Below are 12,898 nucleotides of genomic sequence, written 5' to 3'. Positions count from 1 at the left end.
CTGTAAAAGTGGCCACCAGTTCCTCCCCTCCCCCATCCAGGCCCTGGGTTGGCCGTAATGCAAGCAGCACACGGACAGGCATGGTCACCCGTCACCGGTGCTTGCTCCCCTGCTGCTCTTGGGACCCTGCGACCCTGCCGGGGTACCCTGCCTGGGTACCCTGCCTGATGACGAGACACATGGCCCACCCCCATCTCCCCAGCTGACATGGAGCCAATCGTCACGTGAAGGAGGAGACCATTCAGCCCCAGCCGACCCACAGCACCACAGGAAATAAAAAGTGTTTGTTGTTTCCATGCACTAGGTTGTGCGATGGTTTGTTACACAGCAGAAGCTCCCTAGACAGTGACCAGGAGAAGAGAGGGAGTAAGGCAAGTGAAGATCCAGGCCAAAGGGAACAGCAAGTACAGGCCAGAAGCGGGAACCAGCTTGGAGAGACCAGACTCACTCCAGTGTGGCTGGAGCAATGAGAGATGAGAGGATGTGGGACCCTGGAGCTGTGATGAGGGGCTGGGTTTCATTGTGACCAACGTGGGGGGCCGTGGGACAGCTTTAAACAGGGAGGTGAACTGATGTGTCTCACCTTCATTGGATGGATGATGGACGATGGATGGATGAATGATGGATGGAGGATGGGTGATGGATGGGTGGATGGATGGACAGGTAGATGGAGGGACGGATAGACAGGTCCGCAGGGACTATGTGCCAGGCGTGCATTAGACATGTAGAACCTCGAAGAGAATTAGCTGTGGCCCCTGCCCCCAAAGTAGACTCTCACACTGAGTGGACAGCTTTGGTGGGTGCTGGCAGCTCAACACGTGCCCTCACTCTAACAGAGCATGCGTCTGCGTGGGGCGTCAGTGCTGCAGGGCCCCAGGGTGTGAGGGGTCTAAATCACCCTAACTAGTGTACAGCTCATTCTGGTTGTGTGACTGAAATCCTCCCAGTACCCCAGCCCCCCCCCCCCGGGTGAAGTGGGTGCACGACTCCACTGCACGGGAGAGGAGACGCAACACGGGTCCCCTTCCCGGAGGGTGGAGAACACACTACGAAGGCAGGGAAGGTAAGCAGGTGGCTGACGCGCGTGCCGGGCAGCGATGACACTGATAAGCCACTTGTCGCATGCCGGGCCCTGTTCCAAGTGTGCTGCGCACATGACCTGTCAACCCGCTCCACCCAAAGCCCGCAGCAACGTGACCCCTCGGGAAACAGCCCCGAGGGCTCTGTAACCTGTTGGCAGTCACAGGTCGTAGGCGGCAGAAATAGGATCTGAACCCACAGCCTGGGCTCTGGAGCGTCCCCCGGCCCTGCAGGAGGCGGTGAAGACTGCAGCAAACTACACGCTCAGGGGCCAGAGGGGCCCAGTGCTGCCAGACCACCTGAAATCCAGGGCTTTTGCCTGAAACACCCCAATTTGTAAACAACGACAAGGAATTTTTATTTTCAAATAGAAGAAAAAAAAAAAAGGCAGAGGTCAAATTCAGCCTTGGGCCTGCCAGGGAGCACGACCTCTGACCTAGGATCCCAAAGTCTCGGAAGGCCAGCCGTGGTGTGTGGGTGACAGCCCCAGGAGGCTCTGTCCACATGCCCAGCCTCACAGCCTGTGAGAGGGACCTTAGTGGAAGGGAACCTCTGCAGATACAACCAGGTTAAGGATGTCAAGGTCAGACGGTCCTGGATTTAGGATCGGCCCTAAATCCGATGCCACACGTCCTCACAGGAGAAGGGGAGAGGGGGGCTGAGGGACAGACATGCAGGGAGAAGCATGTGGAGCTGGAGGCAGGGCTACGGCCCCAGAAGCTTGGAGACAGGCTCTCCTTCAGAGCCTCAGAAGGAACCAGCCAGCCGACACCTTGATTTTGGACGTCTGGCCTCCAGAACCAGGAGAGAATACATTTCTGTAGTTTTAACTGCCCAGTTTGTGGTCATTTGTTATAGCTGCCCCTGGGAGACCGACAGAGAAGGCCGGGAAGGGATCCCAAATGGCGGATTTGCAGCCCACCTTCCCCTTTGCCAACGCAGAAACAGAGGCCACCCAGAGCCAGCCCTAGGATGTAAGGGGAAAACTGAGTCACAAGTGGGAAAACTGAGGCTCAGAGCAGGAAAGGGACCCAGCCGAGTTCACACAGCACACCAGGGCGGACACAGGACGAGCACCCAGCTCACCACACTCCCCGCAGGACACGCCACCCCTCACGGTGCCATAGGTCCTGTACCATTACTACTTAGTGTTTTCATTTTAAATAAACTCCATTTATAAACATAACTGAGTTTATTTCTGAAGGCAACTGTAGGAAGCAACCCCAAAGTCCATAAACTGGTGAATGGATAAACAAAATGTCATCCGTCCACACACTGGAACATTACTTGGCCATGAAAAGGAGAGAAGCCCCGCCACTTGCTACCACGTGGATGGACCCTGAGAACACGACGCTCAGTGAGAGAAGCCAGACACAGAAGGACACACGGTGTGTGATTCCATGGATGGGAAACGTCCAGGACAGGCCAATCCACAGACACAGGGAGTGGGTTCCTGGTTGTCAGGGGACAGGGAGTGGGTGCAGAGTGACTTCATGGGGACGGGGCTTCCTCTGGGGTCATGAGAATGTTCTGGAACTAGATCACAATGAGTGTTTCACAAATCTGCAAGGGCACTAAGAACCACTAATTTGTACAGCTTAAATGAGTAAGTTTTATGACACTGAATTACATCTCAGTTTTTTTAAAATGTGCATGGGGAAACAAAAACAAAAAGGAGAAAGCAAAAAACAGAAAAAGAAAAGAAAATGTGCATGAGTGGGAATTCCCTGGCGTTCCATGTTCAGGACTCTGAGCTCTCATGGCTGAGGGCCTGGGTTCAACCCCAGGTCGGAGAACTAAAATCCCACAAGCCGCATGGTGCGACCAAAAAAAAAAGAAAGAAAAAATGTGCATGAAGAAAAGAGGAAACTGCATATTGCTACCATAAAACTTGGGTTTGATGCCTAGCAGTGTTTCCTAATAACCATTAAAATAAACACGTAATTATCAAAATGAAAAGTGTCCATCCAGGCAGAACTGTCCATTTTTGCTAAGACGAGTTTGTGAACGTTTATTGGGCACCAGGCTGCTTGCAGAGTGTCAGAGTCCCCCTCCACAGATGCAGTTGAGGAACAGACACACAGGGCTCTGGGCGGAGGGGCCCGGATGGTGGGGACTTAGGGGGGCCGGTGAGGGGGCCCCGGGCAGCAGCGGACTGCCTTGCACACTTGAACACACCTATGTTACCCTTCCCTTTTAAAGGTCTGACCAAAAAAAAAGTACATCCCCACAGATATGCGTTGATTATAACGGAAACAAATGGGGCCTTGACCAGGGAGAAACTTCACCTTAACTGAGTGCGTTAGTCTCCTGGGGGGCGGCCTCGAACAACAGAGACTCCGTGTCCCCCAGTCCTGGGGGTCTGACGCCCAGCATCCAGGTGAAGCAGGGCCGCGCCCCAGCTGGAGGCCCAAGGGAGGCCCTTCCTGCCTCTTCCAGCTACTGGCGGTGGCCAGCAGGCCTGGGCTTGCAGACACATCCCTCCGGCCCCTTCCTCTGTGGTCACGTGGCCTCTCCCTGTGTGTCTGTGTCCAGATTTCCCTCTTCTGAGAAGGACATCAGTCACACTAGATCTAGGGCCCATCCTGCTCTAGGAGGACCTCACCTTAACCTCATTGCAACAGCAAAGACCCTATTTCCAAATGAAGTCACATTCTGAGGCCCGGCGGACATGAACCTGGGGGGACGCCACTCTCCCCCGTACACCAAGCGATCAAAGTTTCCAGCAGCCGCGTCGGGATGCACGGGCACCCGTGCCTCCTGACCAGACTCACAGAGGCTGGCAGAGCTGGCCTCCATGCTCCCTGCCAAAAACGCACAAGGTGAGCCCGCCGCGAGCATCACGAGCCCCGCTGAGGGCCGACACAAACTCAGGGGCAGCCTGCAAAATCGTGGGGTGCACTCCTCCAAAATCTGGGGAGCCCTGCACTGACGCTGGTCCTGGGTCCCCAAGGACTTCAGAGCATCCTCCTGGGCGTTCGCGTTTGTGAAAAGCCCTCAACATTCACCACGACTCCAACCTAACACCATTTTACACAGAACTCGTAGCATCTAAGGGCATTTTTTCTTTGTTTTCTTTCCTACCGTGGCAAAATACACGTAACGTTAAAATTAACATTTTAACCATTTGTAAGTGCACAGCTCAGTGGCACTAAGTACCTTCACATTGTCGTGCAGCCATCCCCACCATCCATCTCTAGAACTTTCCCATCTCCCCAAACTGAAGCTCTGTCCCCATGAAACGCTGACTCCCCACCCCTCTCCCAGCCCCTGGCCGCCCCCCCCCCCCGGTCTACTTCCTGTCTCTGTGGATGTGACTCCCGCAGAGACCCCCTGTGCGTGGAATCACACAGTATCTGTGCTGTGTCTGGCTTCTCTCACTGAGCGTCACGTCCTCAAGTTTCATCCGTGGTGTAGCAGGTGTCAGAACCGCCTTCCTTTTTAAGGCTGAGTGATGTTCCACTGTGTGGCTGGATCACGTTTTATTCATTCATCCATCAACGGACAGCTGGGTGTTTCTGCCTTTTGGCTGTTGTCAATAGTGTTGCTATGAACATGGGTGTGCAAATATCTGAGTTCCTGCTCAATTCCCATAAGAGAAGAATACTTATCTCCTCCCTAGATGCACACACACACACACACACACACACACACACACACACTCACTCAACCTCACCCATATAGCCAGTCATATACTTATAATCTTCCGGCTCTTTCGGGTGTATACCAAGGAGTAGAATTTCTGGATCACACAGTAATTTTATGCTTAACTTTCTGGTATGGTTTTAATACGCATCGAATGTAATGAAACTTGAAACTATCTTGTATGTTGACAGAATGCTTCATTGTGTGTCGTTCAGGCTTTACCAAGAGTTGTCCGCTATTTTGAGAATCACACGGCCTGCAGCAACTCTAATGGTGGTACTGGAGCTGCCAGAGTAACCCTAGAGCTGTTTGTAGCTGTCGTGTGAACGGTGGCTCCTGTCTCTGTCGCTGTGCGCCTAGAGAAGCTTACGCGTTTACACACTGAAACATATTCTATGTTACTGTGAATTGCTGCCTCTGTGTTTCTCCTTTTTATTGCTGTTTTGTTACCTCGTATTGATTTGGGGGGGGACAAATGTGCAGGTAGGTGTTATATATGTGATGTTCATTTCAGGGTGGAGGTTACCAAACACTAGTTATAAATGAGCAGTGGTTAATTCAACAGTATTGCAAGCAGCTGGCTTAGGCTGGTGGTTCTCAAACACGAGTGGGTGTTGGAATCAGCTGGCAGGCTGGTAAAACATCGTTCACCAGGCCCACCCCAGAGTTTCTGACGCAGCAGGTCTGGGGTGGAGCCCAAGAAAGTGCATTTATAACAAGTTCCCTGAGGTCTGGGCACCACACTCTGCTCACCATTGGTTCAAGCCAATTTGGTGGCCCACCTCCCCTGCCATGAATAGAGCTTGACATCTCCAGCCAGTGAGGTGTGGCGAGAAGAACGAAAGGGATGGCCTTTTCTTCCAGTGGACATGGTTGGATCTGCATGTGATACCTGGTGCTGTGGCCGCTCTTTTGTGACCATGAGGATGGCTAAGCCAGCATGCTGAAGACGGCAGTGGAAAAGATGGAAAGACCTGGGGCTTCAGGGATATGCTCAAGTCATTGAAGTAATCCACCCTGGAGCCATCCTACCCCTTGACTTCAAGCAATCAGCTGCATTTGCAGCTAAAAACACCTGAGCACAGCTAACCTCCCAAGGTTCCCCACACACCACCACCTACTAGACCAGCCTTCAGGAAAGACTGGGCAGTGGAGACAGCCAGGCCTGGGCCCCTGGGGCAGCTCTCAGTCTCTCTGTGCCCCATCCAAAGCCTTCCTCGTGAGAAACTCGAGAGAGCGCACGGTGAGGGCACCTCGAAAAGCAGAAAGGGCTTGTTAGTAGAATTTTCGTAAAAGTGTAACAGGGAAGAAACCCTGTATTCTATTACAAACTAATCGCTATGTGGATGTTGCCTAAAAGCTTAAATTAAACACAGTGGCCCATCTCTGGGAATCCTGCCTCCTGCAGGAGGAAGAAATTAACACCTGCCCTCCGGAGGCTGACGGGAACCAGGAAGTGCTTGGCTTTAGTCCCGCCCCTTTCAGTATGGAAGAATCCTGCACGCTGTCTCAGGGAAGATGGCTCTTTGGGACGCAAGTCCACTGTCTTCTCCAGATCAAGTCGCTATTCCTTGCCCCAACGACTCGGCTCTCGATTTATTGGCCTGTCCTGCATAGACCAGTACAAGCTTGGACTCGGTAACAAAAGGAGAAGTGCCGGGCGTGGAAGCAGCCCCGATGGAAGGAAACAGGATGGATCCACAGACGGGGCAAGTATCCATCTAGACCAGAGCCGTCCAACAGGGGGGCAGAGTGCCAGGCGACCACTTGAACTTAGCTTAAAATGAAGCAAACTTAAAGTTGAGTTCTTCAGCTGCCCCAGCCCCATTCGAGTGCTCGTGGCCACACGTGGCTACCAATGGGACAGCACGGATCTGGAACATTCCACATCCGCCTCTGGGCGGCACTGGTCTAGGCTAGTCCCACGGGCAGCTTAGGGAACGTCACAGGACACTGTCTGGGGCTTTCTGGAAAAGGCATCCTTATTCACAGAAGGACCTGGCAGGAGAGGGTTCTTTTCTGGAGGGTGAGGGGACAGAGGAACTGATCTGAGAAAGGAAAAGCACGGCAAGGGTGCTGCATGCGTTTCTGGGGATGGCTGGGCCAAAGCCCCACAAGCTGGACGGCTCAAAACAGCAGACGTTTCTTGTCTCCCAGTCCTGGAGGCCAGACACCCCTCACCCAGGTGTCGCAGGGCCGGGTCCTCCCGGAGGCTACAGGGGAGGCTCCCTCCCGCCCCTTCCGGCCTCCGCTGTAGCTGTCCTCCTGCCTCCCTGGCCTCGAGCTGCGTGGCCAGCGTCTGCACGCGTGTCCTCACATGGCTTTCTCTCAAGGCCGCCAGTCACTCGGTCCAGGGCCACCCTAATGCAGGAGGGCCTCTTCTTACCCAATGACATCTGCAAAGACCCTATTTCCAAATCAGGTTGGGGACACTATTCACCCCCAACACAGATGAAAAGAACGTGAATCCATGACAGGATCCCCAAGCCGTGAAATTAACCAACCCCAGAGCCGCCACCCGCCCGGGGCTGCTTCTCCCGTGAGATGATCAAGGTCGTCGTGGGTCTAAACTGCTCTGGGTCAGGACTGCCGCAATGCCGCTAAAGGCACCACAGCTGCTACCACCCTCGCCGGGCTCCTTGACGCGGCTGTGCCTCCGTTTCCTCCCCTAGAAACTGGGTAGGAAATCTCAGGGTTGGAGGCTCCACACTAGCGTCTAGAAACCCAGGTGCCCTGATTGCATCTCTGCTCGCTGAGTCTCCCTTTTCTGGTCTCAAAACAGGGACCATTACAGGGTTTTGTGAGGGTTCTGTGACATCAGGTAGGTGAGTCAGCTGCTGTATTAGTTTCCCCTTGCTGCTGTAACGAATTACCACAAATTTAACATAAATGTATTCCCTGACAGTTCTAGAGGTCAGAAGTCCGACTGGGGTCTCACGGGGCTAAATGCAGGCGTGGGCAGGGCTGGTCCTTCCGGAGGCTCCAGGGCAGCATCGGTTCCCGCCTATTCCAGCTTCTAGAGGCGCCGCATCCCAGGCTCGCGGCCCCTCCTCCATCCTCACAGCCAGCAGCGCAGCATCTCCCGTCTCTCTCTGCGTCTGACCCTCCTGCCTCCCTCTAATAAGGACCCTGGGATGACGCTGGACCCCCGCGGGGAATCGAGGGTCCTCCCCATCTCGGGGTTCTTAACTTAATCCCTCCTGCAAAGTCCTCTCTGCCTTGTGAGGTGACACATCCTCGGGGCCCGGGACCAGGACGGGGACGTCTTTGGGGCCGTTAGTCTGCCAACCACCCTGGTAGTTGCCAGGTGGCAGCGAGTTCAGGCTCTGAGAGGAGCCTCAGCTCTGGGTCTGGTCCTGGATTCTCACCATGTAACCGCCCTGCCTCTCTGTGCCTCAGTTTCCCCACCTTACATAAGTGGGGACACACATCCCCTCTTGAGGACCCAGGGTAGGACCTGCCTGTCCCTGCGTAATCTGGGATACGGCTGCTCCTGCCTTAACTTCACACTTCTCTGTGAACCAGGAGGGGACTCCGTGGCTCCCAGGACACCTGGTGGATGTGGGTGCAGGGAGACAAGCGGCTCCCAGGGGAGGAGCAGGCCACTGAGGCTGGTTCAGGCCCCGCGGGGCCGCGCCTCTCCAGGCAGCCTGAGTCAGGGCGCCACACCCATCAGCCAGCGACTCCTGCTGGCTTGTCTCCAACATGGATGCTGTGGCCCCTTTCTCCCCAGCCCCACGCTGCCCTGGTCCATTGCATCCGCTCACCCGACTGCTCCCCAGCCACCTCCGAGGTCTCTCTGCTGCCCTTCCAGCCGCCCCCCTCCAGCCCATTTCCACAGAAAAGATCCTTTCAGTTCCAACGCTGCCCTGCGACCCTGCCTAGAACCATCCAAAGCCAAGCTTCTCCCCACAGCCCCCAAATCTTATTCCTGCTCTTGTCTCCCTCCATCAGCCCCACCACGTGGGTCTCCAGCAGCTCCCCGAATGTGCCCGCTGAGCCCCTGCCTCGGACTCTCTCTCCCCAATCGTTTCACGTCTGGGGCCGCAGTGGCTTCAGGTCTCAGCTTAAATGGCATCTCCTGAGAGGCGCCTCGCCCACCAGCCCGGCTAAAAGCAGCCACCAGTCTCTTGCTCTGACATCACTTGATTGTAATTTCTGCACAGCATCTACCAGTGCCTGCCATTTCCCTGTTTGTCTCTTATTTATTTACTGTCAGCCTCTCCCTCTAGAAATCTGAGCCCCGTAAGAGCAGGGATCAGATCTTTCCCATTTCCTACGATACCATCAGCACCTGGCAGGGCGAGGCATGCATTAAATATTTGCTGCATCGATGAAAACGTCAATATCGGGCTGCCCAGGTGGCGCAGTGGTTGAGAGTCCGCCTGCTGATGCAGGGGACACGGGTTCGTGCCCCAGTCCGGGAAGATCCCACATGCCGCGGAGCGGCTGGGCCCGTGAGCCATGGCCGCTGAGCCTGCGCATCCGGAGCCTGTGCTCCACAATGGGAGAGGCCACAACAGTGAGAGGCCCGCGTACCGCAAAAAAAAAAAAAAAAAAAAACCGTCAAGATCATTGGAATAATCCAACAGCCTGCACTTCAACAACACGAGTATCTGAATTCTGAACACTCCTAATCCCCGTGGCCGTGGCCGGTGGGCAGACACAGCTCGCCCCTGAGAGGATGTGGTTTGAAGCCCAAGGCATCACCCACAAAACATCTCACTACGAAATCAGTCTTGAATCCAGTGAAGCTGAGATTCAGCAAAAGAAGGGGCCACAGCCAAGTTAGAAGACGCCAGGAGAGAACAGGCAGACCCAGAGTTTGGGGCAGCCTGAGGCCCGGCATGTCTAACAGGCTTCCGGGACACAGTGGACCCTGCCTGGACCACACATGGACAAGAGTCAAGGCCACTGGGGGCCGCCACAACAAAGCACCACAAACTGGGGACTTAAAACAACAGAAATCTAACCCTGACCCTACTGTTCTGGAGGCTGGAAGTTGGGAATCAAGGTGTGACAGAGCCCTGCTCCCTGGCGGTGATGGGCTCAGGGGAGGGCCCTTCCCGCCTCTTCCAGCGTCTGGTGGTGGTGAGCGGCCACCCTCAGTGTCCCTTGGCTTGTGGATGCATCGCTCCATTTCTCCCCTATTGTCACGTGGGCCCTCCCGGTGCGTTTGTGTCCAAATCTCCCTCTTCTTATCCAATACGCTGCCCTAATCTAGTGTGATCTCATCTTAACTTGATTATGTCGACAAAGACTCTATTTCCAAATAAAAACCATATTCGCAGGTTCCGAAAGTCATGAATCTGGGGGGATACTATTCAACGCAGTACGGGGGTGGGGGGCGAGGGGGGGAGAGGTTGTAAAAGAACCAAAGACAAAACAGCCAACTGCAAAGACACAGACCTCCAGGATCCTGGTCCCAAAAACCAGACTGAGGCGCTGTGAATACTGCCGGACCCTGGATGTGACAATGAACTGTGGACGGGCAGGGCCCCAGTGGGCCAGGGGGCCGCACGGAAGCATTTTACGGAGCGCCTTCCCCCGGGCCGCTTGCCTCCTGACGGTTCATCAGAAACTACACACAGGGGCAGACAGGCTGAGCGGGGAGCGCGCAGCGTTCACAGGCGTGGGCGCTAGTACGGGCCGGCCATCGGCCCACGTTTCCGTACGTCCAAAAGGTTCATAATAAAACCAGGACAAATGAAGACCTGTTCCCTTACAGCACCTTCCAAGTTCCTGGAGTCTCACATCTCGAATCCTGGGGCCTAGCGGGGCCCGGCCTCTCTGCGCCCCACCTCAGGCCAAGGTCTCCGGTTCTGTAGTCTGGGAAGGAGGTTTCAGTGGGGGTCTGGGTATCAGGACGCCCCCACCCCGCGGACTCTGGCCGACGGAACGGGGGCTCCGCTTAACCCGCGCATGCGTGCCCCCCTCCCACCAGCCGCCCTCTCCCCGCCCTCCCCACGTGACGCCGTGGGAACCTGGACCCCAGTGCCTCCCGAGTGGGGGCGGCCCGCTGAGCGCGGGCTGGCGATGGGGGTCTAGGGTGATGGGGAGAGAAGGAGGGACGGAAAGAGATCTGGCTCTCGGGGTCCAGAGTGTCCCAGAGAAAGAAGTGGGGGATGGGAGCCCCTGTGCCCAGGCTGGGGCTCCGGGGAGGATGGGATTTCAGGGTCGCGCCGGCCCACTCACCCGAACGATGTAGGAGACCCCGGGCCCCAGGACCCTGGCGTCCGGGTGTAGCCAGCCGTGCGCCGGCTTGTGGATGAAGCTGCCTTTGCGGATCCACTCGTCGGCGGCGGAGTCCGGGGGCCCGGCTGCCCCCCGCGCGCCCCGCGACCCCCGCGCCCCGGCAGCCCGGCAGCGGCTGAGCGCAGGCAGGGGGCAGGGCGCGGTGCAGCGCGGCTCGCAGGCGCCCAGGACCGCCGCCGCCAGCGCCGGGACGCCGGCCGAGCCGGCCGAGGCGGCCGGCTCGGGCTCGGGCTCGGCTCCCCCCGCCGGCCCCGCGCCTCCCGCAGCCCGCGCCGCCGCCGGGCCGCGGCCCAGGAAGCCGGCTGGGGCCGCGAACTTCCACTGCGGCATGCGCGGCAGCAGCGCGCAGAAGGTGGTGGGCGCCTCAGGCTCCGGGGGTGCGGGGGGCGGGGGGGCCGCGCGCCCGCCCGGACCCTGCGTCATGGCCGCGGCCGCCCGACCGAGCCCGCCCGGGCGCTGAGCCTGGCGCGGAGGAGGCCCTCCCGCTCCCTCCCGCTCGCTCCCCGCCCCCGGCCCGGTGATGTCATCCGTCCGGCCCAGCGCGCAGCCGCGGGGGGCTGCGCCCCTGGGACCCCCGGCCCTTGGCGCCCCGGTGCCCGGCGGGGAGGCTGGGGAAACTGAGGCCCGCCGAGGGCACGAGCGCTGACTCGGGTCCGGCAGCCAGGGAGGAAGCGAAGTTTCGAACCCAGGGCCGGGGCAGCGACCCCTCACTTCGACCCCCACCCGTCGCCCGAGTTCCTAGAAGCACAGAGGCGGGAGAGACTTATAAATCACCTCCTTTCTTCCCTTCTCGCCGTCGGGAAACTGAGGTCTGGAGAGGGGCGGAGGCGCGGTCAAGGAAGGAGAGCGCCCCAGCCCCTAAGCTTAGCCCCTCTGTTCCTGCCGGAAGTACTTGAAAATCAGGCCCTGCTTTATTTCCTGACAGGGGAACTGAGGCTCCGAGAGGGGAAGGGGTGTGCGCCCGAGGACACGCAGCGCAGACTCGGGCCCTACGCTGCCTTGCCCTGGGCCTCACTTTCCCCGGCTGTAAGCCAGGGGCGCGGGCCGGAGGGTCACGGGCTTCTCCTCCATTTCTGGGGGGCCCCGTCCGGCATCAACTCAACTGAACTCCAGGGCCTGAGCCTCCCAGGCCTGCCGGCTTGTCCGTCCGCCAAGGCCTCAAGGGTTGCCGCCTCTGCACCGGGGAAAGGACGGTCTCGGTCACCCCAGGACCCAGCCTCCCGGCCCGGAGCAGGCCGATCCCCTCCCCTCCCCCTCCAACCCCGCCCCAGGCAGGGCCGGCTGCCGGGAAACAAAGGGAGGGGCCGGGGCCGGGGCAGGTGGCGATGGAAGGGAAGGAGGGGCGCGGCCGCTAGGGGCCGGATCGATAAATCAGAGCGGTGAGATCACCGCGCGGCCGCCTCCCGCGGGCTGGGGAGGAGGCGGCGATGGGGGCTGGCGGGAGGGGCGCGCGCGGCCGTGATTGGCCGGCGGGGGGACCGGGGGCTGCGATGCCCGAGGCCCCAGTCTCTCGCCTAGGGAGCCATTGTGCGCCTGCGGTCCGCGAGGAGCGGGCGGGGAGAGCGTGGCGTTGGGTCGGTGTGGGCGGGTGACGTTTGGCGGGGTCTGGAGCCCCCACCTGGACTCTGTGCGCTCTGTGTCTGTTGTGGACTACAAACTTGTGGGCTGTGTGAGGGTTGGGTTGTATGTATATTATGTGCGGATTTGACCGTGTGTGTGTCCAGGTGTGGGGGGCGGGGAGAGGGAGAGAGAGGAGGGAGTCTGGGTTCCCGCCCAGGTGTGTGTGTAGGGGGGTCCTGGTATGTCCACCTAGTTGGGTGAAGGGTGTGTGTTCAAGTTTGGCACCCCAGGCTGGGGGGAGAGAGCTGACCCCCACCCCAGGAGCCCTCTAGGTCCTGCCTACTGCGTCCACCCCCAC

At 58.1% G+C, this 12,898-nt stretch overlaps 1 protein-coding gene across 1 annotated transcript in view; it reads right to left on the bottom strand.

Moving 5' to 3' along the window:
- SHC2 (SHC adaptor protein 2) overlaps positions 1-12,229 on the bottom strand; it is a 31,023-nt gene extending 18,794 nt beyond the window's left edge. The window contains exon 1 of the mRNA XM_089905851.1: positions 10,921-12,229. Within this exon, the coding sequence (XP_089761977.1) occupies positions 10,921-11,403 (483 nt within the window). The 5' untranslated portion in view covers positions 11,404-12,229. The remainder of the gene's footprint in view (positions 1-10,920) is intronic.
- Positions 12,230-12,898: the final 669 nt, after the last annotated feature.

The sequence above is a fragment of the Delphinapterus leucas genome, unplaced genomic scaffold (assembly GCF_059928025.1).
Source record: "Delphinapterus leucas isolate spDelLeu-1000000601 "Yukka" unplaced genomic scaffold, BTC_Dleu_Yukka2 spDelLeu_asBTCV2_sq25, whole genome shotgun sequence".
NCBI lineage: Eukaryota > Metazoa > Chordata > Mammalia > Artiodactyla > Monodontidae > Delphinapterus > Delphinapterus leucas.
This window is presented reverse-complemented; position numbering and strand designations above follow the sequence as displayed.